The sequence below is a fragment of the Vipera ursinii genome, assembly GCF_947247035.1.
Source record: "Vipera ursinii genome assembly, chromosome: 3".
Lineage (NCBI taxonomy): Eukaryota > Metazoa > Chordata > Lepidosauria > Squamata > Viperidae > Vipera > Vipera ursinii.
Window position 1 is genome coordinate 4,079,496 of NC_139516.1, and position 27,578 is coordinate 4,107,073.

General features: G+C 46.2%; 1 protein-coding gene across 1 annotated transcript in view; it reads right to left on the reverse strand.

The window, feature by feature from the left end:
* Window positions 1–27,578, reverse strand: part of HELZ2 (helicase with zinc finger 2) — a 57,900-nt gene that overhangs the window by 15,636 nt on the left and 14,686 nt on the right. The window contains exons 5-13 of the mRNA XM_083361044.1: window positions 25,907–26,539; window positions 22,784–23,567; window positions 21,464–21,539; window positions 15,369–18,885; window positions 12,283–12,368; window positions 8,814–8,948; window positions 6,157–6,342; window positions 4,731–4,875; window positions 1,843–1,959 (exon numbers count right to left, since the gene is read on the reverse strand). Of these exons, the coding sequence (XP_083217170.1) occupies window positions 1,843–1,959; window positions 4,731–4,875; window positions 6,157–6,342; window positions 8,814–8,948; window positions 12,283–12,368; window positions 15,369–18,885; window positions 21,464–21,539; window positions 22,784–23,567; window positions 25,907–26,539 (5,679 nt within the window). The remainder of the gene's footprint in view (window positions 1–1,842; window positions 1,960–4,730; window positions 4,876–6,156; window positions 6,343–8,813; window positions 8,949–12,282; window positions 12,369–15,368; window positions 18,886–21,463; window positions 21,540–22,783; window positions 23,568–25,906; window positions 26,540–27,578) is intronic.

Consider the following 27,578-nt stretch of genomic DNA (forward strand, 5'->3'; position numbering starts at 1 on the left):
GCTCTTCGAGCTCTCTGGCCCAGGCTGAGGATTAAGTTTATTTTAACTGGGGTTTTATTTATACAGGGACAAATATAATTTTTTTAAACTTGTTTTTAACTTTTGTATCTTGGTTTTTAATTACCCTGTAAACCGCCCTGAGTCCTTCGGGAAAGGGCGGTATATAAATGTAATAAAATAAATAAAAAATAAAATAAATAAATAAACGAAAACCCTTTGTTTTTTTAAGTGGATGCTCTGGCTCCCGAGGTTTTCTCACACACTTCCAACCAGCTCCGCACAGGGCTAGAAACTTGATGTAAAATTAAAGCAGAGCTCCGAGAAAGGGGGACTTAAATCTACCCTTCCCCATTATTCAAGGCAAAGCTAAGACAGGACTAGGGAAAAAGGGTGACGGGCTGTGGTTTATCCCTGTTTGGTGACGGGTAGCCGTTGACCTACAGCTACAATGGTGGTCGGCAAAGGAATGAAATGAATCGTTGTCTGGTTTTATGACTTTATTTGGCATGGTTGTTAAGTGAGTCACTGCGGTTGTTAAGTGAATCTGGCTAACGCCATTGATTTTGGTTGTCGGAAGCCATCCGGGAAGGTCGCAAAGGGTGGTCACATGACCCCTGAGACACGGCAGCCATGATAAAAAGGGGGGACTGTCATTTGCAACCTGGCTAGTGAGCTTCTGACGAGCAAAGTCAGTGGGGGAAAACAGATTCACTTAACAACGGTTGTCGCTGGGGGGATGGGGGGGTTATTATTTTTTTTTCCTTTTTATTACTTTTTTTATAGTGTTTTTATATCTGTGTAAGCCGCCTTGAGTCGCCATGTGCAAATAGGCGACAACATAATTTTTTTAAAATAAATAAATTGATTTACTGGCAAAAAAAGTCATAAAATGGGGGGGTGGTGTTTGTGATTCACTTAACAAATGCCTTACTTAGCGATGCAAATTTTGGGCTCAATTGTGGTCATAAGTCGAGGACCACCTGCGTTAGATGTATATCCCTCCTTTCACTCAGAAGGTGTGTGTTTTGCTCCTAACAACAATCCTGCAAGATAGGACGGGCTGAAAAGTGTGTGTGGGGGGGGGAACTCACTCCAGGTCCCTCAGGCAGTTCCTTTTGTTGAGTGAGGACTAGAAACTAGGTTTCCCTGTCTTATTCACACAGTGAGAAACCAGGATTCTTGTACTGCACCCCAACTGAGCCACCCAGCTGATATACACATAAACTGCCTTATTTTTCTAAATAACTCAACAAGCCAAAGATACCTCATCTTCCTTCTTCCTATTTTTCCCCACAACAGCCCTGTCAGATAAAGCCAGCTTTCATGCCTAAGATGAGACTAGAACTCCCAGTCTCCTGGTGATTGATCCAAAGTCACCCAGGTGGCTTTCAGGCCTAAGGTGGAACTAGAACTCACAATCTCTTGGCAATTGGCACAAGTGGCTTTCGTGTCTTAAGACAGTACTACAAACCCACTGGCGGTGGACCCAACTGGCTTTCATACCCAAGGTGGGACTAGAAATGCCCATCTCCTGGTGATTGATCCAAGGTCACCCAGCCATCTTTCATGCCAATGGTGGAACTAGAACTCATAGCCTCCTGGTGACTGGCCCAAAGTCACTCAGCTGGCTTCCTTGCAAAAGGCAGGACTAGAACTTACATCTCCTGGTGACTGGCCTAACCCGCTTTCATGCCCAAGATGGAACTAGAACTCCCCGTCTCCTGGTTTGTAGGCCTACATCTTAACCAGACTGGCGTCTCCTAGGATGCTCAGGGAAATCTGGGAAAAATTGAGGGATCTTCACATCAGGCTCGGCAGCCCTCTCCGTCTGATTGCCCTCACCTGTCGATTTCCTCTTCGGTGATCTCTTCTCCACGTTTCACTCGTTCATCAAACGCGAGGATCCTTCCCGAGTAAGGATTGCTTTTCCCCCGGATCAGATAGTGCAAAGTGATAGGCCTGTGCAGAAAGGATTAGTTTAAAACAAGAAGCCAAATATATTTACACACATGCATGAAGCGTTGCCCCTCAAGACAGAGGTGGAGAACGATGGCCCTTTTATGACTTGGGGACTTCAACTCCCAGAATTTCTGAGCTGGCGATGCTCCCACAAGGCTTTCACTGGTGGATCAGGCCCAGATTTAGCTAAGGATGGGAATGAGGGGCCTCAAGCCAGGTTGCTTGTTTGAGGACGGGTTTGCTTGTTTGTTTGGCGTGGTGTCAACCCTGCTAACATCGGATGTTCTTGCTTTGACAACAGATGGAAATGCAGCCATTTTCTTTTAGAGTTAGTTGCTGCTGGGAGGGGGAATGTGGATGAGAGTCCAGCTAGTCATAACAATAATAACTCAGCTGTGGGAACCCAAGGTCATTGGGCCCAGAGTTGATAGTGTTTTGGCCGGCTGGAGAGCTGGGGAGAAAGCCCGCATGCTTCAAGCTAGTTGGGGAATGTGATTTATGACTGTTAATTGGAGGAGGGAATTGCGCTTTGTTACTTTGCATCCAGGGGTGAGGAATTTAGTTTTGGATTTCAACTATGTAGTGCCGAAACTTTGTTCCTCGAATAAAAGATTCTTTTAAGGTAAACAATGCCTCGAAGTTCTTTTGAAGAGTTTCATCTGTCGGAACCATGACACGTGCTTTTAAAAAAATTAATTGCCTTTGTTTATTTGTTTAGTTAGAGGAGATTGAGTCAAATAAAAACAGCAGATCTGAGGAAGGGAGGAAGGGAGGAAGGGAGGAAGGGAGGGAGGAAGGAAGGAAGGAAGGAAGGAAGGAAGGAAGGAAGGAAGGAAGGAAGGAAGGAAGGAAGGAAGGAAGGAAGGAAGGAGACTAAACCGCAGCCAAATGCTGTGGATATAATATACTTAGATTTCAGTAAAACATTCAACAAAGTAGACCACAACCTACTTCTTGGTAAGCTAGAAAAATGTGGAATAGACAACATCACCACCAGATGGATTTGTAACTGGCTGACAAACCATACTCAACAAGTCGTCCTTAAGGTTACTACATCTACATGGGGGGAACTAAGCAGTGGGATACCACCAGGCTCCGTTTTAGGCCCAATAATCTTCAATATCGTCATAAACAATTTAGGTGAGGGAATAGAAGGGGAACAAATTTGGAGATGACACCAAGCTGGCAGGAATAGCCAACCCCCCCAGAAGACAAACTCAGGATCCAGAAAGATCTTGACAGACTGGAACAATGGACCCTATTCAACAAAATGAATTTTAATGTGGAGAAAAGCAAGGTTTCACATTTAGGCAGGAGAAACCAAAGGAATAAGTACAGATTAGGTGAGACCTGGCTTAAAAACAGCGACTGTGAGAGGGACCTTGGAGTCCTAGTGGACGATCGCTTGACCGTGAGCCAGCTGTGTGCAGCAGCAGCAGCAGCAGCCAAAAAAGCTAATACAATCCTGGGTTGTATAAACAGAGGCATAGAATCAAAATCACGTAAAGTATTAGTACCGCTTTATAAAACCTTAGTAAGACCACACCTGGAATACTGCATCCAGTTTTGGTCACCACACTACAAAGATGTCAAAACTTTGGGAAAAAATGCAGAGAAGAGCAGCTAAGATGATCAAAGACCTGGAGACTAAAACATATGGAAGGAGAAAAGAAGGACTAGGGGAGACATGATAGCAGTATTCCAGTATCTGAGGGGCTGCCCCAAAGAAGAGGGAGTCAAGCTATTCTCCAAAGCACCAGAGGGGAGGACAAGAAACAACGGATGGAAATTCATCAAGGAGAGAATCAACCTGGACCTAAGGAGAAACTTCCTGACCGTTAGAACAATTAACCAGTGGAACAACCTGCCTCCATGTATAGGTGGTACCTTGCTCAATAGTAGCAACTGTGAGAGGGATCTCGGAGTCTTAGTAGACAATCACTTCAATATGAGCCAGCCGTGTGCTGCAGCTGCCAAAAAAGCCAACACAGTGCTAGGCTGCATTAACAGAGGGATAGATTCAAGATTGCGTGAAGTACTAATACCACTTTACAAGGCCTTGGTAAGGCCACACCTGGAATATACTGTATCCAGTTTTGTCACCACGATGTAAAAAAGATGTTGAGACTCTAGAAAGAGTGCAGAGAAGAGCAACAAAGATGATTGGGGGACTGGAGGCTAAAACATATAGGGAACGGTTGCTGGAATTGGGTATGTGTAGTTTAACGAAGAGAAGGGTGAGGGGTGACATGATAGCAGCGTTCCAATATCTCAGGGGCTGCCCCAAAGAAGAGGGAGTCAAGCTATTCTCCAAAGAACCTGAAAGCAGGACAAGAAGCAACGGATGGAAACTCATCAAGGAGAGAAGCAACCTGGAACTAAGGAGAAACTTCCTGACAGTGAGAACAATTAACCAGTGGAACAACCTGCCTCCAGAGGTGGTGAATGCTCCAACACTGGAGGTTTTTAAGAAGAGACTGGACATTCACCTGTCTGAGATGGTATAGGTTCTCCTGCTTGAGCAGGGGGCTGGACTAGAAGACCTCCAAGGTCCCTTCCAGCTTTATTCTATTCTACTCTATTCTATTCTATGAGGGAGGGAGGGAGGGAGGGAGGGAGGGAGGGAGGGAGGGACAATGGTTGGATGGGGAATTCTGGGAGTTGAAGTCCACAGGTCTTAAAGTTGGACAGGCCTTAAAGTGAGCTAATCTACAATTAGCAACACTAACTGAACCCCATTTTATGAGAGAAACTCAGCCCCAAATTCAAACCTGAGCTCTGGTTTTGATTTTGTGTTCCGCTGAGCTTTTCCAGAAATTTGGAGGTTGCTGCCAGGATAAGGAAAATCCATTGTCTCAATCGTCTCTCCGTAGACCCTCAGAGGCCTCAAGGAACCAGTCATCCCCATGAGCATCTCTGAAAAAAGAAACCAACATTGTTGGCTTGAGTGTAATTTCTCCTGCCTGGGTCTTGCAAGCTGTAGCCTCTTGGATTAACTGGAACTAACCATGAAACAATGAGGGATAAGTTTTATTTTTATTTATCATTTATTTATTTATTTACAGGTCATCTTCGACTTACAATACTTCTTAAGTGATCTTTTGAAGTTATTATAATGAAAAAAGTGAATTATGACCTTTTTTCACATTAACAACTGTTGCAGCATCCCCATGGTGGTCACAGAATAAAAATTCAGACTCCTGGAAATTGACTCATATCTTCGACCGCTGCGGTGTCCCGGGGTCACGTGATCCCCTTTTGCAACCTTCTGACAAGCAGTATCAATGGGAAAGCCAGATTTACATAACAACCGTGTTACAAACTTAACCACTGCGGTGATTCACTTAACAACGGTGACAAGAAAGGTTGTAAAAAGGGGGCGAAACTTCCTAACAACTATCTTGCTTGCCAACAGAAACGTTGGGCTCAACAGTGGCCATAAGTCAAGGGCTACCTGTATTTTAAGATGCCTCTGGAAGTTCGGGGGGGGGGGCCTCCATCACTGGAGCTTTTCATGAAGAGACTGGACAGCCATTTGTCCGGAATCTAATAAGAATTCCCGCCATGAACAGAGGGTTGGACTAGAAGACCTTCAAGGTCCCTTCCAGCCTTATTCTAGATTTTATGATCTAAGACCGAGCGAGAGAATTGTCCAATTTTGGCACCTCGTTATAGGATACATGCAGAAGGAATAATTTTACATGAAATAGGAAAAGAACTTTGTTATGGAGTTAAGGAAGTCAAAGGCTAGGCTGGACGTTTTTAAGAAGAGATTTAACAACCATTTGTCTGAAATGGTATAGGGTTTCCTGTCTGAGCAGGGGGTTGGACTAGAAGACCTCCAAGGTCCCTACCAACTCTGTTATTCTATTCTACTCTGTTCTACTCTATTCTACTCTATTCTACTCCATTCCATTCCATATTTTCTATTCTATTCTATTCTATTCTATTCTATTCTATTCTATTCTATTCTATTCTATTCTATTCTATTCTATACTATACTATACTATACTATACTATACTATACTATACTATACTATACTATACTATACTATACTATACTATACTATACTATACAATACAGAACAGGAGCTCAGCTTTGCTGCATGCCAACCAAATCTACACCATAGCAAAATCAGGTCTATTTCAGTTTCAACTATTTTGACCAAAACAAGCATATTTTTTCCCATGGCTTACCAGCAACAACGTCAACCGACTTGTGAGAAGGTCCACAGTACAGAATGTGGCTCTTGGCTGTGGAGGCATCACCCGCATTTCCCATTGGGGGCATCGCCCCAGGTTGAGTTGAGTTTCCAGTCTCCTCGTGGTTGAGCTTGTGAAACCAGTACACAATGTGAGCACCAACCACGGTTTTCCCAGTGCCTGAAGAAATACAAAACCAAAACCAAAGAGGAAGTGGTCAGCCTTACAAGGTAGATCAGATCAAGAGTATCATTCCATAGAATGATTAGAACGCTACTTTATTGTAAAGGTAAAGGTTCCCCCGCAGATGCGTGCTAGTCGTTTCCGACTCTAGGGGCCGGTGCTCATCTCCGTTTCAAAGCCGAAGAGCCAGCGCTTGTCCGAGGACGTCTCCATGGTCATGTGGCCGGCATGACTAGACGCCAAAGGCGCACGGAATGCTGTTACCTTCCCACCGTAATGGTCCCTATTTTTCTACTTGCATTTTTACGTGCTTTCGAACTGCTAGGTTGGCAGAAGCTGGGATGAGTAACAGGCGCTCACTCTGTTATGCAGCACTCGGGATTCGACCCGCCAAACTGCCGGCCTTCTGATCGACAAGCTCAGCGTCCTAACCCACTGAGCCACCGCGTCCCTTCTACTTTATCGAGGAAGGGTCAAATGAACATAGCTAGTTCCCTAGAGAAGCATTAATGCTGGGGAGAGAAAGGAAACAGAAGAGGACAACCAGCAGTAAGGTAGATGGACTCAGTGGGGATGGACACATCGTTGGAAGATCTGGGAAAAGAAAAGCTATCTGTGTGGTTTACTGAGAGTTGACCTGATTGGATGGAACATGCACAATCAATCAATCAATCAATCAATCAATCAATGTGAAGAACAGTTTCTCTGAGAAGTCCATAAAGCGGGGAAAGGTAGAAAGAAGCAGCAAGATGGATGACTCAAGTCACAATGGCACGAGGGGCATCATTGGAATATAGGTAGTCCTCGACTTACGACGACACTTGAACCCAACATTTCTGTTGCTGAGACAGTTGTTAAGTGGGTTTTGTCCCGTTTTACGACCGTTCTTGACACCGTCGTTAAGGGAGTCCCTGCGGTTGATAAGTTAGTAATCCGGTTATGAAGTAAGTCTAGCTTCCCTGTTGACTTTGCTCGTGAGAAAGTCGCAAAAGGTGAACACACGACCTTGGGACACAGCAATGGTCATCAATATGAACCAGTTGCCAAGCAGCTGAATTGTGATGACGTGATCATGGGGATGCTGCAAAGGTCATAACTAAGAAAAACGGTCGTAAGTCACCTTTTCCAGCGCCGTTGTAACTTTGAAGAGCCACTAAATGAACTGTGGTAAGTCGAGGACTGCCTATCGTGCAAATGGGTGTGGAACCTTTTTGGAATAGCTGAAAGGACTGAGCTGTAGATGGGATAGTGGTGTCACATTCTCTATTGAGAGGGCTGTTTAATAATGATGATGATGATGATGATGATGATGATGATGATGATGATGATGATGATGATGGAAGGGACCTTGGAGGTCATCTAGTCCAACCCCCTGCTCAGGCAGGAAACCCTATACCATTTCAGACAAGTGGCTGTCCAGTCTCTTCTTAAAGACTTCCAGTGTTGAAGCATTCACCGCTTCTGGACGCAGGTTGTTCCACTGGTTAATTGTTCTCACTGTCAGGAAGTTTCTCCTTAGTTCCAGGTTGCTTCTCTCCTTGATTAGTTTCCATCCATTGCTTCTCGTCCTGCCTTCAGGCGCTTTGGAGAATAGCTTGACTCCCTCTTCTTTGGGGCAGCCCCTGAGAGATTGGAAGACTGCTATCCTGTCTCCCCTCTCCCTTCTCTTCATTAGACTAGACATACCCAATTCCAGCAACCGTTCCCTATATGTTTTAGCCTCCAGTCCCCCGATCATCTTTGTTGCTCTTCTCTGTAGTCTTTCTCAACTTCTTTTTTTACATCGTGGTGACCAAACCTGGATGCAGGATTCCAAGTGTGGCCTTACCAAGGCCTTGTAAGCGGTGTCAACACTTCAGGTGATCTTGATTCTATCCCTCCATTACAAGGCCTTGGTAAGGCCACACTTGGAATGTGGCATCCAGTTTTGGTCACCATGATGTAAAAAAGACGTTGAGACTTTAGAAAGACTGCAGAGAAGAGCAACAAAGATGATTGGGGGACTGGAGGCTAAAACATACAAGGAACGGTTGCTGGAATTGGGTATCTGTAGTTTAACGAAGAGAAGGGTGAGGGGTGACATGATAGCAGTCTTCCAACATCTCAGGGGCTGCCCCAAAGAAGAGGGAGCCAAGCAATTCTCCAAAGCACCTGAAAGGAGGACAAGAAGCAACGGATGGAAACTAGTCAAGGAGACAAGCAACCTGGAACTAAGGAGAAACTTCCTGTCAGTGAGAACAATTAACCAGTGGAACAACCTGCCTCCAGAAGCGGTGAATGCTCCAACACTGGAGGTTTTTAAGAAGAGACTGGACAGCCATTTGCCTGAAATGGTAGGGTTTTATTATAACTCCACATGGCATCAGGAAGGGCATCCGGCCAGGCAATGCTCAACTCCATCTAGTCGCCCCGACTCTACCCCAAATTAAGGGATTTACAGGATCGTAAAAAAGGGGTTGATCCCTCACCTGGCGGCCCTTGGATTAGAGTGAAAGGCTTTTGCAGTGCCTCCCAGATGGCATTCTGTTGACTTGGATTGAGTCTCCGGCTACTTCCCGGGATGTCAAAATTCCGTTTCTTCAAGATTTTGGAAGGTCTCGCTTCTGCAAGTAACAAGAGACAACACTGTTGAAAAGATACAATCTAGGCCAGGGGTAGGCAACCTTGGCTCTTTTATGACTCATGGACTTCAGCTCCCAGAATTCCTGAGCCAGCCATGCTGAGGGGAAAGGGAGAGGTTTCCATGCTGAGCCATGCTGGCTTAGGACTTCTGGGAATTGAAGTCCATGAGTCATGAGGGGGCCATAGTTCTCTCATGCTGGCTCAGGATTTCTGGGAGTTGAAGTCCACGAGTCATGACGGGGCCATAGTTCCCCCATGCTGGCTCAGGACTTCTGGGAATTGAAGACCATGAGTCATGAGGGGGCCATAGTTCCCTCATGCTAGCTCAGAGTCTTGAGGGGGCCATAGTTCCCCCATGCTGGCTCAGGACTTCTGGGAATTGAAGTCCAAGAGTCATGAGGGGGCCATAGTTCCCTCATGCTGGATCAGGATTTCTGGGAGTTGAAGTTCATGAGTCAGGAGGGGGCCATAGTTCCCTCATGCTGGCTCAGGATTTCTGGGAATTGAAGTCCACCAGTCATGAAGGGGCCATAGTTCCCCTATGCTAGCTCAGGAATTCTGGGAGTTGAAGTCCACCAGTCACGAAGGGGCCATAGTTCCCTCATGCTGGCTCAGGAATTCTGGGAGTTGAAGTCCACCAGTCATAAAAGAGCCAAGGTGGCCTACCCCTGAGCTAGGCAAACTCATTATTCACTGGGAATCAGGTGGTATATATTGTATGTTACCATCAGTGTGTGAAATTAGGAATTCCATTAAGATGCCTACAAAACCTACGGAAATGGCACGTCAAAGTATGAAACATTTAATATTTCACACATTTGCTTGGCTCTTCTGTAATGCCAAAAAGCAAACTGGCAAAGTATAAACCCTAAAACCCTAGCCTTCCTGGTTGCAATAAGTTGGTCAATACTTGAGGGTTTTTTCTTTTTTTTTTCAGTAAGAAAGTCCTGTACTTTATTTTGCTTTTTGTCCTTCATCTTTTCAATAAGGGTTAGGATTAACCCTAGCCCTAACCCTCACTCTAACCCTAACCGTGACCCTAACCCTCATTCCATCCCTTAACCATGATTGTTAACCCTCACTCTAAACCCTAACCCTCATTCTTAACCCTCACTCTAACCCTAACTGTGACTCTAACCCTCCCTCTAAACCTTAATCCTAACCCTCACTCTAACCCTAACCCTAACCCTCATTCTAACCCTAACCATGATTAACCCTCACTCTAAACCATAACCCTCACTCTTAACTTAACCCTCACTCTAACCCTAACTGTGACTCTAACCCTCACTCTAAACCTTAATCCTAACCCTCACTCTAACCCTAACCGTGACCCTAACCCTCATTCTAACCCTAACCATGATTGTTAACCCTCACTCTAAACCCTAATCCTAATCCTAACCCTCACTCTAACCCTAACCGTGACCCTAACCCTCATTCTAACCCTAACCATGGTCGTTAACCCTCACTCTAACCCCTAATCCTAAACCTCACTCATATCTTAACCCTCACCCTTTTCATACTTTGCCTAAACAGTTCTTGCCATTCTGCATGATGTTAAGACATTTAAACCTAGCAGCTGGAGCTGTGAGTTTGTGCAGTGAGCCAGGACACAGTTATAGCCAATTGGTTGGAGAGGGCGGGCTCTTGTGAGGCAATCTGTGCTGTAATTGGTTGCTGTGGGCGTGGAAGGAGTTTCCCTTTTTTCCCGCCTTTTTTCTTGTGTGCCACCTGAGCGCTCTATTTATTTACCTCATGATGTAGTGATGTGCCTGATATCTAATTTGCTCTCTCTCCTCTCTCTCTCTCTCTCTCTCTCTCTCTCTCTCTCTCTCTCTCTCTCTCTCTCTGTGTGTGTGTGTGTGTGTGTATTTGTTGATTATATTCATTTATATAAAATTATAAGTTCATGTCAGAGTCTCTGCTTACATTTTGACACCTGCTGCACAATTCCCTGACAGTCTCGGTATTATATACAATGCCAAGGGAAAGTATATAGCATATTGAAATAACACATACATTTCATACTTTGCCTAAAAAGTCACACATCCTATAAGTTTCCGGGGCATTCTATACAATGCCAGATTTTTTACAGATTGCCGGTAATATATACATTTAACATACTACATTATTGTTCATTTGCCACATAGCCAGCCAGATATTTATCCTCGCTTTAGCCTTTTGGTCTAATAAAGGAGAATATTTCTAGCTCAGGGTTAACATAAGGGGACCTTTCTGCTCTCTGGGCTTGTTTTGTTTTCTTACAGACGTTTCATGACCCAACCAGGCAACATCATCAGTATCCCAAAGGTGCTTTTCCACGAGGCAACTGGACTTCCTTGTTTTTCCTTTGAAGATGTTTCAATTCTCGTCCCAGAAGCTTCTTCAGGTTCTGACTGGATGGTGGAGAATGGAAGGATTTATACTCCTTGCAGACGGCTGGTCATTTGCCTTTTTTTAGAGAGTCATTGAGGCCAGTTGGAGGCTTATCTGTGTCCTCAGGATTACCTGAGTAGTGCAAATGGGTGTGGAGCCTTCTTGGAACCGCTGAAAGGAGCATGTTGTACACTGGAAATAAATGATTTTGTATCCCTCCCCCTCTGTTAAAAGAGGGCTGCTCAATTTTGATCGAGATGGCCTCTTTGACCCCTCTTTCAAACCAGCGGTCCTCTCTGTCCAAAATGTGGGCTTTGCAGTCTTCAAAAGAGTGGCTTTTTTCTTTTAAATGCAGATCTTGTCCTGAAGGATTTGTTCTCCTATGTTGTGCCATACATTTATGAAGTGGTTGTTTCCCCAATGTTTAGATCTGCACATGGCTCACTGCACTGTGCTGCATAGACCACATTACCACATTTAGCACCATCAGTGTTACAAGAGAGTAGGATGTGTGGAGAGGAGGAGGAGGAGGAGAAGGAAGCACCTGCACAATGCATGCATCATTTGGGCAAAAGTCTTTCCCTTCTGCAGACAGCTCTATTATGACAGGTAATCCTCAAATGTACGACCGCAATGGAGCTTAATCATTAGTCGTAGGTCAAGACAGCCATAAAGCAGGTCCTAACACGAGCAGACTCAATTTTACAATCCTGGTTGCAGCAGTCTTTAAACAAATCACCATGGTCATTAAGTAAACGCTATGGTTGTTAAGCGAACCCATTATTTGTTTTGTTTTTTTGTTTTAACAATGGCAGCAATTCACTTAGCAGCGGTGGCAAGAAAAGTCACCAAATGGGGCCAAACTGATTTAAACAACTGCCTTGCTTAAACAACAGAAATTTGCGGCTCAGTTGTAGTCGTATGTTGACTACCGGTACTTACTTTGGGTTGGAATGGGTTGACCCAGTGCTATCGCCTGGGCAAGTGCTGAGGCATACTCTAGGCTCCAAACTGCTTTTTCTTTCCGGCTGTGAAGAAAAGAAATAGAAAAGATAAGTACGAAAAGGAAAAAAAAACAACACCAAACAGATTAGAAAATTTAAAAAAAACACAACTCAGCAAGGTTTCCAAACATTCTCGTTTAAATTGTCCACAGAATATCCCTCCCCCTCTGTTAAAAGAGGGCTGCTCAATTTTGATCGAGATGGCCTCTTTGACCCCTCTTTCAAACCAGCGGTCCTCTCTGTCCAAGGTAGTCCTTGACGTATGACCCAAACCGAGCCCAACATTTCTGTTGCTAAGTGAAACGTTTGTTAGGTGAGTCTTGCCCCATGTTACAACCTTTCTTGCCACAGTTGTTAAGTGAATCACTGCAGTCAATAAGTAACACGGCTGTTAAGTGAATCTGCCTTTCCCCTTTGACTCTGCTTGTCAGAAGGTCGCAAAAGGGGATCACGTGACCCTGGGTCACGGCAATCCATCATAAACAGGAGACAGTGTCCGAATTTTGATCGCACGACCACGGGGATGCCGCAACAGTCGTTAAATGTGAAAAACAGCCATAAGTCATTTTTTTTCAGTCCCATTGTAACTTCCGTCACTAAATGAAAGGTTGCAAGTGGAGGATTATTTATACTGGTAGTCTTTTGACATACAATTATTGGTTTTAGGGGCCATTCAAAGTTACAATGGCATTTTTTAAAAAAGTGACTTACACCCAATATTCATTCTTAGAAACTCTGCAACATCCCCAGGGTCACATGATCAAAATTCAGGCGTTTGGCAGACAGCATGCATTTAGGACAGCTTAAGGACCAAGGCCAAAAAATTTTTTTTAAAAAAGGTTGCAAAATTAGATCAGAGACGCAAGTGACCCAATTTTTATCACTGTCAGGACTATGAAGGAATTGAGAGAAAATATTTCTTTTACTTGGGAGATATTCATGACTAGTCACAGTTGAGAACTGTGGGCGCGCCGGATTTATGGAACCATCTTCCGGTCGAGCTCCGGATGGCGCCCGATCTCCGCTCCTTCCGGCGCGATCTTAAAACCCACCTCTTTGAACAAGCTGGCCTGGCCTGATGGGACGGGGGTTGGATTTTATAAATGGATCGTAACTTTTAATTGGTATTAATTTATCACGGGCACTGTTGTTTAATTACTTTTTAATAATTTTTAATTTTTGTATCTGGTTTTTATGTATTGCCCTGTTCACCGCCCTGAGTCCTTCGGGAGAAGGGCGGTATACAAATTAAATAAATAAATAAATAAATAGTCAACCCCCCCCCCCCCAAATCACCCTTTTGCTGGGATCAGTGATGGAAGAGAAAGGGCCAAAAAAAAGAATCCAAATGCTTTGATGCAATGCCGATTTACACTGTGGGGTCCTTGGTGCAACTGAGCTTGATTCGTTTTCCTGCAGATGTTTCCTTACCAAACTACGAAACAGCACTAGGGCGTGGGGTTTGCGAAGTGGAAGAGAAGAGGGCAGAAAAAGGAAGAGGCAAGCTGGGCCTATTGTTGCTGGGACATTTCTCGGCCGTGTCAGGTGCCGTGTGGCAGCCATGTTGGCTGCCCGTGCTGCTTCTGCCTCGCAGGGCCCTTTGCCCTCCTGGCTGCGCTGCTCTGGGCTGCCCTGCTCGGCTGCTCCTGCCTGGCGTGGGGCGAGTCGGCCCAGATCCAGAGTGCCGCCCTGCCACCAGCCTGCCAGGGCCCTTCACCAGTGGCCGCCGGTGGACCTGCACCAGCCACGCCTCTGCCTTTGGGCTGCTTGAGCACCAGCCTGCACGCCTACTTGGTGTTGTAGGCGCCAGGCTAAGAGCTGAACCTGGCACTCTTTGGGCCCTGGCAGGTGATGCACCGCTCATGCCAGCTGGGTGCTTTCGACCTCTACCGGTTGCTCCCGCCAGATCGCCTCCACCCAGCCAGCTGCTGCCGCCACCGCCATAAAATGAGAAAGTAAGGTTGCCATGGGGTGGTCGAATTGCTTCCCTTCTCCTGCCAGACACCTGCCGAAGCCGCGCAGGGTGAGGTTGCCGTGCCCTCGCCTCCCTCAAGCATTTTTTTTTACTAACTTGCCTTTCAGCTGCATTGCGCCTTCGCCACGTGTTTGTGGGACCAAAAAAAAAAAAGTCCAATCAGACTTTCTAAGTTCTTGAGCTCTCGTGAGAAGTTAGAAAGTCTGACTGAACTTTTTTTTTTGTCTCACAAATGCACAGCGGAGGCTGAGAAGTGAACGGAGAAACGCAATGCAGCTGAAAGGCAGGTTGGTACAGTAAAAAAAAACACTTGGGAGAGGCGAGGGCATCTGGGCAAGGCGGGCATGACAACCTTACCCTGCACAGCTTCAGCAGGTGTCTGGCAGGCAGAGGGAAGCAACTCCATCCCCCCTGCCTCGCCTCCTCATTTTAGGGCAGCCGCAGCAGCCACTGGCTGAGTGGAGGTGATCCGGTGGGAACAGCTGGTAGACACCAAAAGTGATCAGCTGGCATGAGAGCTGCAGCACATGCCTGGGCCCAAAAACACCAGGTTCATCCCTTAGCCCGGCGCCTGCAGCACCGAGTAGGCGTGCAGGCTGGCGCTCTAGCAGCCCAAAGGCAGAATGCAGCTGGTGCAGTTCCACCGGCGGCTGCTGGCAAAGGGCCCTGGCAATCTGGTGGCGGCCCTCCAGATCTGGGCCAACTTGCCCCACCTCAGGCTCGGTGCCCTTCCCACCGCCACCAACCACAGCTGCACCAGTACCACACCGGGTCTGCCACCATGCTCTCACTGCCACATTGCTTCTCCACCCCATGCACAAGCCCCGCCCAGCCCCACGCGCTCGCGGCCTACTGGTACTGGCCAATAGTAAGCCTTCCCCGAAAGTAAAACCTAGTGTTTACTTCAGAGCATAAAGGAAAGTAAAGACAGGGTCTTACTTTTGGGGAAACACGGTAGTAGGGTAAGAAAATTACCAAGCTCAAAGAGCACCAAGGACCCCACAGTTCAAACCGGAGCTACCAATGTTCTCTTCTATCGGCAGACTTACACGTCCGGCAGCTGCTTCGGAATCAGCTCCACACTGAACCTTGAGCTCTTCTGCGTGACCTCAAAGGGGACCTTCTCCATGGATGTAAAGTGGATATAGAAATTCACCATCACTTCGCCACGCTCATCAGGTTTCTCATTTTCCTCGAACGTATCTGTGCATCCGTGGGCCACCCAAGTGTACGTATCGAGATCAATTGTGAAACCCCCAGTCTTGGTTGTCTCCTTGGACAAAGTGAGTTGCTGGAAGGTCTGGCTGAGGTCTACTTCCTTGTCTTGGAACCCGTGTCCTTGGAGACCCGAAAGGCGAATGCACATGTAGCAGGCGCCAAAATCCATGTCGATGGCACATTCTTTGAGGAACTTCTTGTTGAGTTTGATGGTTCCACAGAGCTGACCTTTTTTGGTCCGCTGCTTCTTCCAAAGGATCGGGACGTCTTGCAGGACAATCGAGTTGTTTTCGGCCAAGGCGCCCAAAGTTGCTTCAATGTCACAAAGAGGCAGCCACACTTTGCGATAATCGGAGGCATCCTTGTAAATGTTCTTTGGGGCTTGGGAAGTGTACTTGGAGAAGCAATCGATGGGTCTCTCGGTGTGTTCCAAGCATACCTCAAAGCCAGGAGTTACTATCCACAGTTGCACAAATGGCACCAGGAAGCCTTGTTGGACATTGGTGGTCAGTTGGAAATTCAGCACATCGCCAACTTTAAGTTCCACCGACACTTCTTTGTAGTGTGAGCACTTACTCCTCCTCACCACTAACCCCGCACGTTTGGGCTCCAGGGTGTAATTCTTCACCAGGAGGTGGATTAACTTCTCATAGTCTTCATTTTTGACAACTGCAAGGATTTCATGCCACACATCTCCAGAGAAGTGAAAGACGTTCCCTCCGATCTCTGACCTCTTTTCGTTGTCCCCCCTTTTGGTGACCAAGGAGTAAACTCTTCTCCTCCATGTCAGCTTCATACTGTTCTGCTCCTCGATGAAATTTGGTTGGGACACCAACTGAAGGGCTCTATAACTGATGCATGGACTATCTGGAAAGCTCCCCTTGTTGAGAGGAAACATGAGTTTGAAATTCTTGGCCTTCTCTTCAATGTTGGCAATGAAAGCAAACTTCTTTTGAACCTGGCATTTCAACTGGGTGGCCAGTTCCAAAGATTGGACTCTTCGCTCGTACATGTTGGCCCTGCTGTTCTTCCGGTTGAAATCGTGGCAAATGAATTCAATCTCGGGTTGGGAGTACTGGACGGGTTTCTTCGAAATCAGAGAGATGATGTGCCGCTGAACAACAACGTCCATGTAGCGCCGAATCGGAGAGGAAGCCCAAGTGTACGAGTCTACATGCAAAGAGTAGTGGCCCATCTTGGACTGAGGGCAGGAATTCGAGCGAAGAAAATAAGAACGGCTCAGGAGCTTCCGAAATTCTAAATTGATAGGAGCAAGTTTGGGATGGATGTCATCTGTGGTAATGAGGTCAAGCATCTTGGCGAAGTCACGGTCGTTGGCCGCTGACTTGAGATGTTCCCAGGAGGAAGTCAAGAGAACAAAGGGTTGGCTGGTCCTCACGGAGACATCACCCGTTGGAACTCCTAGATGATGAGAGAGGTGGGTGGAGAGAGGAATGATCTCTCTGTATTTGTCCTGCATTTGGGAGATTTGCAGAGGATTGGGCTCCATCTGACAACGAAGAGGGGTTAAATTTCTGGTAGGAGCCCGGTTTGTGAGCAGATCTCCCACAGAACTGTTGAAGAGGACCATAAACTCCTCAATCATCTGGTGAGAACATCGCTGACCTAAAGGAATTTCTTCATCCAGCTGGTCATAGTGACAGTCTTCGCGAAGCCTGGACTTCCGGTGGACGCGGGAGAAATGATACGCCATCGCAACACAATCCTCCAAGGTGTCAAAATGAGGTGATGGTGCCTCTATTTTGTAGTGGTTCTTAATTATTCCTTCAGCTTCCTCATAGGTCATCTGCCGATCAGAGCAGATGACGGACAAGGCAAAGGAAATTCTTTCCATATGGTCTGTGGCCTTGTCCAGTACAACAAAGAGGGAGATCACCGAACGTTCCTTGTGAGGAAGGAGACTGAAGAGATTTTGACTGAGCTGTGATGGCAACATATGTACGGGCTCTTTCTCAGGAACATAATAAGTTAACCCTCGCTTCTTGGCTTCTGTATCCAAAGGACAATCTTTGGAGATCACGGAGGCCACGTCAGCAATATGGATCCCAATCTCATATTTGTCACCCATATCTCGGACACTGATGGCATCGTCCAGGTCTTTAGCACTCAAGGGGTCAATGGTGAAAGTACAGTGAGCCCGACAGTCTTTCCTCTCCTCTTTCATCAGAGATGGGTGACGGGAGATTAATTTGGTCACCTGGCTGGTCACCGAGGCAGGATATCCATAGGACAAACAATGTTCCAACTCCAGAATACGAAGCCCATCCTCTAGTGAGGAAGCCACGGGAAGGACCTCTGTAACAATTCCCATAGGGTAGTAATAACCTTCTCTCCACTTCACGATTTGTACCACAAAAAGGCACGTCTTCCGGTTTTCTGGTGTTATTTTTTTCCAGCCCTTCAACTTGATATTTCCTGCCTGGTCAATTTTGCGGACGGGAATAGCATCACGATCAGCATCACGACGCAATGGAGGGACAAAGATTTTTGTGACAGACTGGTCAATGGGGATCATGACCCGGAGATCAAACTCATCCACTCTGCAGACAAAGGTGAGATCCCGTTCCACTTCTTTTAAGATGCCCACCACTTTCCCGCGAAGGTTGCCCTCGAAGGTATTTGCGTTGGGCGTCAGGATCTCCACCAAGACTTGGTCTCCAGTAAAGGCCATGCCACAGTTGAGTCGACCCTTGATCTGGATGGTCACAGAAGGAGCCTCGTCCAGAGTGAAGGCGGAAGCTTGATCAAACCGCTCTTGGATGAATCCGCAGCGTTTGTATCGGTGGGGCTGCATTTGCAAATACTGCTGCATCGTTTGCGAGGAATAGTTGACATACTCTTGTCTTCTGCTTTCAGGGACGGAGACATTCGACTTCACCTTCAGCAGACCTTCCTTGGTGACCGTCACCATCATCTCTTTGCTTTCGTCCAAGAGTTCCTGAAGTATCGGATCATCGAGATTCAAACTCTCTGTGTCGGAGACCCAGGAGTCCGTATCACTACTTTCTTCCTCGCATTCACAGTTTCCTCTGTTCCAGCTGGTCCAATCGGACACCACCTGCTTTATCTCCTCCAAGGTTAGGTTTTCAGGAATGATGGACTTCTTCTCAATGCACTTCTTGATGAAGCTTTTCCAGATCTTGCTGCACTGGCCATAAGAACACAGAGCGACAGCGTCTCCGACTACGATGACCTGAGACTGAGCCCGTGTTATGATGGTGTTCAACACCCGTGCGTTGTTGAAATACTCCAGGTTAGAGGAACTGACACGGTTGACGCTGTTGCACGTGTGGACCGTGTTGATGATGACGACACGGAATTCTTGCCCTATAGGAAAAAAAAAACACATAAAAACAGAAGATAAACCTGTTTGTCAATATCATAAAATACATGCTATCCTCGACTTACAACACTTCATTTAGTGACCATTTGAAGTCACAGTGGTACTGAAAAACATGACTTCTGACCCTTTTTCACACTTAACGACCATCGCAGCATCCCCATGGTCACGGGATAAAAATTCCAACACTTGGCAACTGGCTCAATATTTGTAACGTTGGCAGGGTCCCAAGGTCACATGATCACCTATAACCACCTTCTGACGAGCAAAGTCAATGGGGAAGCCAGATTCGCTTTACAACCGTGTTACTAACTTAACCATTGCAGTGATGCACTTGACAAGTCTGGCAAGAAAGGGTCGCAAAATGGGACAAAATTCACTTAACAACTGTCTCGCTTAGCAATGGCAACTTTAGGCACAGTGGTGATCATAGGTCAAGGACAACCTGCAACAAAATAAGGGCAAAGAATATAAAACGTTACAGATGCAAAGAGAGATTTCAAATTATGGATACATCCGCCCCAAATTGGAAGTATTATCGAACCCCTTTGACAGATATTCCTCAACTTACAGTCATTCCTTTAGCGGCCAGTGGAAGATACAACAGCCCTGGAAAAAGTGGCTTGTGACTGGTCATCGCATTTAAGGCTGCCGCTGTGTCACCACAATAATGCGATTAAAACTCGGGTGCTTGTTCACCAGCGACTGCAGCATCCCATGGTCATGTGATCACCATTTGCAACTCTCTATAACTGTCTGATTTGGCACAGCAACCAAACAGGACAGGTAGAGACTTCAGTGGATAGTTAGAACTGCAGAAAAATCAATTGCAACCAGCCTGCCTACCACTGAGGACCTGTGGATTGTGCAGGTTAGGAGGGCTGAGATACTATTTACACACCCCCTCACATCCTGGACATAAGCTGTTTCAGCTCCTCCCCTCTGGACGCTGCTGTAGGGGATTCCACGTCGAAACAACTAGACACAAAGATCGTTTTTCTCCCATGCCATCACTCTGCTGAACACCTAATTCCCACAGCACTGTCTTAGGCCTAAAGATATTTAGCCATGTAGTAGGGCTGCAGCCAAGCAATTAAAAGACGCTTGCTCCTGGGGAGGAAAGCCATGGCAAATCTAGACAGCACACTAAAATGCAGAGACATCACTCTCTCAACAAAAGTGTGTATAGTCAAGGCTATGGTCTTCCCAGTTGCAATGTATGGCTGTGAAAGTTGGACCGTAAAAAAGGCCGAGCGCCAAAGAATTGAGGCCTTTGAACTGTGGTGCTGGAGAAGACTCCTGCAAGTCCCTTGGACTGCGATCAAACCGGTCAGTCCTAGAGGAGATCAACCCTGACTGCTCTTTAGAAGGCCAGATCCTGAAGTTGAAACTCAAATACTTTGGCCACCTCATGAGAAGGAAGGACTCACTGGAGAAGCGCCAAATGCTGGGAAAGGTTGAGGGCGAGAGAAGAATGGGACGACAGAGAATGAGGTGGCTGGATGGAGTCACTGAAGCAGTAGGCGTGAGCTTAAATGGACTCCAGAAGATGGTGGAGGACAGGAAGGCCTGGAGGAACACTGGCCATGGGGTCGCGATGGGTCGGATATGACTTCACAGCTAACAACGACAACAAGGGCTGTATTATTGTTGTTGTTGTTGTTGTTGTTGTTGTTATTATTATTATTATTATTATTATTATTATTATTATTATTATTATTATTATTATTATTATTATCCTTCTCATTTTCTCTCATCTTCCCTACAACTTTCTCCTATTGATACCTTATCCTTTATCACTTGTTGTTTGTATCTTACGATTAATGATTGTAATTATAATTTTTGGATCTATGATCTCTCACTTGTTTTTTTTATATGTACACTGAGAGCTTATGCACCAGAGAGAAATTCCTTGCCTGCGGTAATTACTCTTGGCCAATAAAGAATCCCACTCCATTCATTCTTTCCCAAGGACTCTGCAAGCAATCCTAAATGAGCTCCAGTTGCAGAGTGCCTAAAATAAAACGATGGGAGACGTAAGGAAAGAGGCAAGTACCCATCGCCACTGTGAATCCAGTTTGTAAGTAGCCCTGGTAGATCCAGTGTAACTTTGAACAGTTGCTACGTGACCAATCGTAAGACGAGGACTATTTTTTGTTTGAAAATATTTCACTGCAGACTTCCCGTTTGAAGCCTGCGGTTCTCATCATCTGAAATCAACATCGCCAGGTTGGCTTGGGACAATAGATAACCTAGTCCAGGGGTAGGCAACCTCGGCTCTTTTATGACTCATGGACTTCAACTCCCAGAATTCCTGAGCCAGCCAAGCTGGCTCAGGAATTCTGGGAGTTGAAGTCCATGAGTCATAAAAGAGCCGAGGTTGCCTACCCCTGACCTAGTGCCATCAATCCAAGAGACTATCCCGTTGGAGAAAGGTTAGGCTGCAGGGCTGTGATTTGTGCCAAGTTTCAGAAACTCTGCTATTGAGAGTTTAAGAGGCCTGCTTTTCAGGTCATCCTAACACCTTCTTGTAAAGGACAGGTAAAATTGGAACAGGAAGCTTACCTGGTAAGTTGTCATCATTCTCCACCGTCACCTCCGAAAAGCCTCTTTTTCTCAGCCTGTCTCGGATAAATTTCACCTTGGGGGGAAAAAAATCGAAGTTAACAGCATGTTCTTTTATTTGTGGATTTAGACTCGGTCTCTTTTCATCTGGAATGGGTCCTCTCTGGGCCGGCTTCAAAGGGTAAAACTGTTGAAAGCCTTAAGCATTAAAAATGTGCCTTAGGGACAGAATGACTCAATGGCTGAGCCTCTAACTTGGGGGTTGTGGTGAAATATGGACCTTTTATGACCTGCTGGCTCAGGAATTCTGGGAGTTGAAGTCCACAAGACATACAGTAATTCCCCACCTCTGCCTAGCTCAACAAAGCATTGCATTCTGGGCTGACATTCATCAGAGTTTCCCAGTGGGAAGCCAATCTGAAGGAAGGGCATCGACTTAGCCTGGAGAACTCATGGCTGCAAGACTTGGTGATGGCCTCTCATTTGGATGTTATTTCCTTGTTTATTATATTTTTATCCCTTCATTGTTAACTTTAAAAGTAACTCAAGGAGGTGAACATAATCCTCCTTCCTTTTCCTAGTGTATTTTCCCTACAACAACCTTGTGAGGCGGTTGGGCTGAGAGAGAGGGATTGGCCCAAAGTCATACAATGGCTTTCATACCCGAGACAAGACTAGAACTTCCCATCTCCTAGTGATTGGCCCAAAGTCACCCAGCTGGCTTTCATGCCTAAGGCAGGACTAGAACTCACCGTCTCCTGGTGATTGGCCCAAAGACACCCAGCCAGTTTTCCTGCCTAAGGTGGAACTAGAACTCATCATCTTCTCGTTTCTAGGCCAGCACCTTCACCATTAGGCCAAACTGGGTGTCTTTAAACCTTTTAAAAGGGGACTCAAGGAATTCCTGACAGACAGGATTATCCATGGCTATTTGAAGATTCCATGTGACCTCAATCTTTGAGGGCAAGAGATTGAGGCCAAGAGAAGAAGGCAAGAGATTGAGGGCAAGAGAAGAAGTGGCTGGATGGAGTCACTGAAGCAGTAGGCGTGAGCTTAAATGGACTCCAGAAGATGATAGAGGACAGGAAGGCCTGGAGAAACGTTGTCCATGGGGTCGCAATGGGTCGGACACGACTTCGCAACTAACAACAACATGTGACCTCTGGGCCTAGTGCAGTATATCTCCCCAAAATACCAGTTTTAGCAGGAGAGAGAGGGGGGCGGGGTTAGCCACAGAAATGTTGGGCTCAATTGTGGTCATAAGTTGAAGATTACCTGTAATGGAGAATGTAAAAACATCACACACCCTTGAAACCTCACCTGTATGCCAGAAGAGACCACGCAGATGGACTTGAGGTCCTTCTCCCCCCATTCAGCTGGCCATTTCTGACTCATTTCTTCGACCTTCTCGATGATCTGTTCAATTTCAGAGAGGTTGTACCAGCTCATGGATCTGTCCTTCTCCACACTTCCGGAGACGTGACAAAACATGAGTGGATAGAATTCCGGGTGAGGAGGGATGTTGCCTTTGGCACTGATGGTATCTTCTCTGCCCACGTAGAAGTGTTTGGAGACAAACTCAATGATTCCTGCGGTGGAGCGATAGTTCTCGTTGAAGATGATTCTGCTTTTGGTGGCCACTTCGTGCTGCTCCTTCTTGTAATTTTGGAAGAGGCGATTCAGCAGGGTGTAGTCAGCGGACTGCTCGTCCTTGTGCAAGGAGTAGAACCTGGGGGTCTTCTGCATATGGTCCCCTGCCAGGACAATCAAAGTTCTCAGGGTCGCCAGAGAGAGAGGGACTAGAGCTTCACACTCCAACATCTGGGCAGCCTCATCAATCAAGATGTGGGTGAAATAGCCAGGCGGTAACCCAAGGTCTCCCGAGGTCATGCAGGTCGTGAGGACAATGCGGTGCTGATCGATCTGTTCTCTAGTAGGGAGGCAAAACTGTTCCCCGCTCGGAGAGAGACAGCAGTAGCGAAGGGTGATGTGGTCGGTTGTTTTGACCGAACGGTAAATGGATTTCACCCTTAACGGAACAGCCTCAGGGTGTGAGGAGATGACATAGTTATGGAAGTATTCGCGAATGTAGATGTCAGCCGCACTGGAAAATGAAAAGCAGCGTAACAGGGGTTGTCGCATTTCTGCATATCTCTCCGAAATTCTTCATTGGACACATGAATTCCTGGTCAATTTTATATCCCTCTAGGGAAGAAGGGGGATTTTAACTCAAAAGTGAGCTAAAATGGCAGCCCCAGTGGTGAAATTGAATCCCACCCTTTGTTTACCTGAGTTATAGGTGTCACACCTGTGAAAAGGGGGGAGGGTTTAAATCTTAGCTGCCATCTTGCCTTTTTCAACCCCCTTAAGAAAGCTAAAACCTAAATTAAGCAATAAGAATTGCTGTTCCGACAAGTTACTTCCTCTACATTTGGTCTTTTTTTAACCCAAAGTTGTTTTTGGGGTACAATGGTAAATCGGGACCAGAATTTCCATCACTAAGTGATACAGTCATAAAGCAAGACATCACATAACCACACTGCTTGGTGACAGCAATTTTGGCAGTCTCTGTTACCATCATTATGCAAGCAGCACAGGTCATTAAATGAGGATCTCACATGTCTGCGACTTATGACTTCCTGTCGGCTTCCCATAAGCAAATTCATTGGGGAAGCTGGCAGGAAGTGGCAAGTTGCAATCACAAGATTATTTGCAAGCAAGCCAGCCAGCCAGAAGACAAGAACTTCAAGTGGGTGTTACAAAGAATGAGATCGCCCTGACTGTTAACAAGAAGCTTTTTTGGGGGGGGGGAAGCGGTAGGGGCAACTTATGAGAGCAGCTTGTGACTTCCTGCTGGTTTTCCCATTGTTTCTGCTTGTGGAAAACCAGCAGGATTGCAAATCACATGTCTGCAGGGGCACTGTGACAGCCATAACATCTGAGGACCCATTGTAAGTTTCCCTCATTCAGAACCATCATAACTTTGACCAGTCGCTGAACAAATGGACGTAACCTGAAGAGAACTTGTATTTCCTACCATACTGTGGTATTAATTTGATAAAACTACCCAGCATCCTCTGGAATGGGGCAGCTAACAAACTCAAGAAATAATTCTCCCCTCCTTACTTCCTGGAAAGACCCGAGTGGAGTGCTGACATTTTGAGATTAAAATGTTGCACAAAGACTACTTTTGTAGAATCCTCTAGATCAGAATTTCTCATCCTTGATAATTTTAAAATGTTTGGACTTCAACTCCCAGAATTCTCCAGCCAGTCACGTGAGGGGGTCTAAGTCCGCACATATTGAACTTGACGAGGTTGAGAAACAACACTTCCAATCAGCAATACGTTTGTTTTTGGCACAAAACGTTGAGCTCAATGTGGTACATTTAGACGAAGCATTAAAGCATTGCTAACAAGCTAATTAGGAGATGACCAGACTGAGCTGGAGGGTGGGGTCAAGTGCATCATCAGCTTAGAATCTCTACACATCAAAATAAGAGTTGGACTAAAAGATCTCCAAGGTCCCTTCCTGTTCTGTTCTGTTCTGTTCTGTTCTGTTCTAGTCTAGTCTAAAGGCAAGCTGTTCCACTGCTTAATTATTCTGACTGTCAGGAAATTTCTCCTTAGTTCTAGGTTGCTTCTCTCCTGGATTAATTTTTTGTTCAGCCTTCAGGTGCTTTGGAGAATATGTGGAACCCCCCCCCCTCTTCTTTGTGGCAGCCTCTCAAATATTGGAAGATTGCTATCACGTCACCCCTAGTCCTTCTTTTCACTAAATTAGTCATCCCTGCAACCGTTCTTTCTATGTTTGAGCCTCCAGTCCCCTGATCATCTTTGTTGCTCTTCTCTGCACTCTTTCTAGAGTCTCGACATCTTTTCTATATTGTGGTGGCCAAAACCTGTAGTGTTTTTGAACCCTATCCTGGTTCCTGATTTCTTTCACCTAACACAACTGTGAGTTTAGCCTGCTGGACTTTTTTTTTAATCCCATTTATATCCCGCCCTTCTCCGAAGACTCAGGGCGGCTTACAATCTAAGAAGCACAAATCAAATGTGCTTAGCAATAGCCTTCATTCTATGTATATGCCTGCTTATTAGGGCTTTCGGGGGGCCCCAAGCGGCATTATTACAAAGTCAGCTTATTGCCCCCAATAATCTGGGTCCTCATTTGACCTACCTCGGAAGGATGGAAGGCTGAGTCAACCTTGAGCCTGGTGGGACTCGAACCTGTACTAATTGCAGGCAGCTGGTGTTACTTAAGGAGGCATTAGCCCACTGCTCCACCAAGGCTCTGGACTTCCCTGGATCTCGTTCACATATTGCGTAAACTCAGCTATCAAACAGAACAGTGTCCCTAAAATAATCTCAACCCTGGGAAGACACCAGAATATTTAATTCCCTCCAGCAGCCAAAGGCTAATAAAACTTCAAACCAAGATTACCTGTTGGTGTGCGTGCAGATAAGCACACGAGTCTGGGGCTTTTTGATGATCTCCAGAGTAGTCTTGGCCAACGTGAAGGTCTTCCCGGTCCCAAATGGTCCATAGATCAAAAGTGGTGGGGTTCTACGGGCTTCGGTCACCTGGCCAGTGATGAAGGCAAGAGCTTGCTTCTGCTTTGCGTTCCCCCATGGCACCTGCAAAGAGCCACGTGGGATGGAGCAGTTGGTCACATCTGGAAAGACCAGCTTCACATCCCACAAGTTGTCCACAGCCTGGTGCCATTGACAGAACTGGAGCTGGTCAGTCTGGAACTGGACTTCCATCTTGGCACGCGTGTCTGGCTGGAGGCCCAGTTCCATGCAGCAACGTTGGGGAAGGAAAAGACAGATGCTCTTCTCGGTAATTGCTTCTTTCTCGATGGAGACCTCGTAAACTCGGTTGTTGGCAGGTGGATCCCGGGCCAAGAAGGCTGTTGTGACCGAGCGTTGAAGCAGGTACCCTTCGTCAGAGTCCATGGTCAATGAGTAAGGGGTCGGGACTTGGGCGTAGAGCTGTCCTGGGAGAGCAAAGTTCATCCCTGATGGAAAGACTTCCACACACTTCACGAAAGAGACCACCGCGTGCAAGTTGAGCCTGGGTCAGAAGAAGAGGATCAGACATGGGAAGATGAGTGGAAGAATTGGGGGCAGGAGGAAAAGATAAAGCAACTGGGACAATGCCCATTCTAACCATATTCTCTCTGCAATGTCCTCCCCCTTTAAAATGGATGGGCATTCTAGGTCTTAAAGAGGCTTCACTCTCTTTGGCCCGGTGCCATCCCTTCTGGAAACGTTTGACCATAGCTCCCATTATCCCCAACCTAGGTGACAAAGACATTTTGGGGAGGCTGGACAAAGGGAAGTCAATATAAACAAATCAAGAGATATGAGGGGGTTGTGTTGGCAGCTCTCTCCAGCAATTCAAGAGACCCACATTGATCTAGTGGTGAAGGCACAAGACTAGAAACCAGGAGACCAGTGAGTTCTAGTTCTGCCTTAGGCACAAAAGCTGGCTGGGTGACTATGGACCAATCACCAGGAGATGGTGAGTTCTAGTCTCACCTTAGGCACGAAAGCTGACTAAGTGACTTTGGTCCAATCACTAGGAGACTGTGAATTCTAGTTCTAACTTAAGCATGAAAACCAGCTGGTGATTTGGGCCAATCACCCAAGATGGTGGGTTCCCCAGCTAGCCATTTGGGACCTGTAGTCTTTATATCTTTAGGCACATTAAAGGAACTTTTAAGCATTCACTTGTATTATTGGCACAGTGGTTAGAATGCAGTATTGCAGGTTAACTCTGCCCACTGCCAGGAGTTCAATCCTGTTCGGCTCAAGGTTGACTCAGCCTTCCATCCTTCTGAGGTCGGTAAAATGAGGACCCAGATTGTTGAGGGAAATATGCCCATATTGTAAACCGCCAAGAGAGTGCTTAAAGCACTACTGTATGAAGCAGTATATAAGTCTATTTGAGCAGTCTGACCTGGTCTGATGGGTTAGGGTTGGGGTTTTAATACATCTTAATTATTGTTTTAACCTTGGGCATTTATTTAATCGCTTTTAACTTTTGTATCCTGTTTTTGTATTTATTGCCCTGTACACCGCCCTGAGTCCTTCGGGAGAAGGGCGGTATA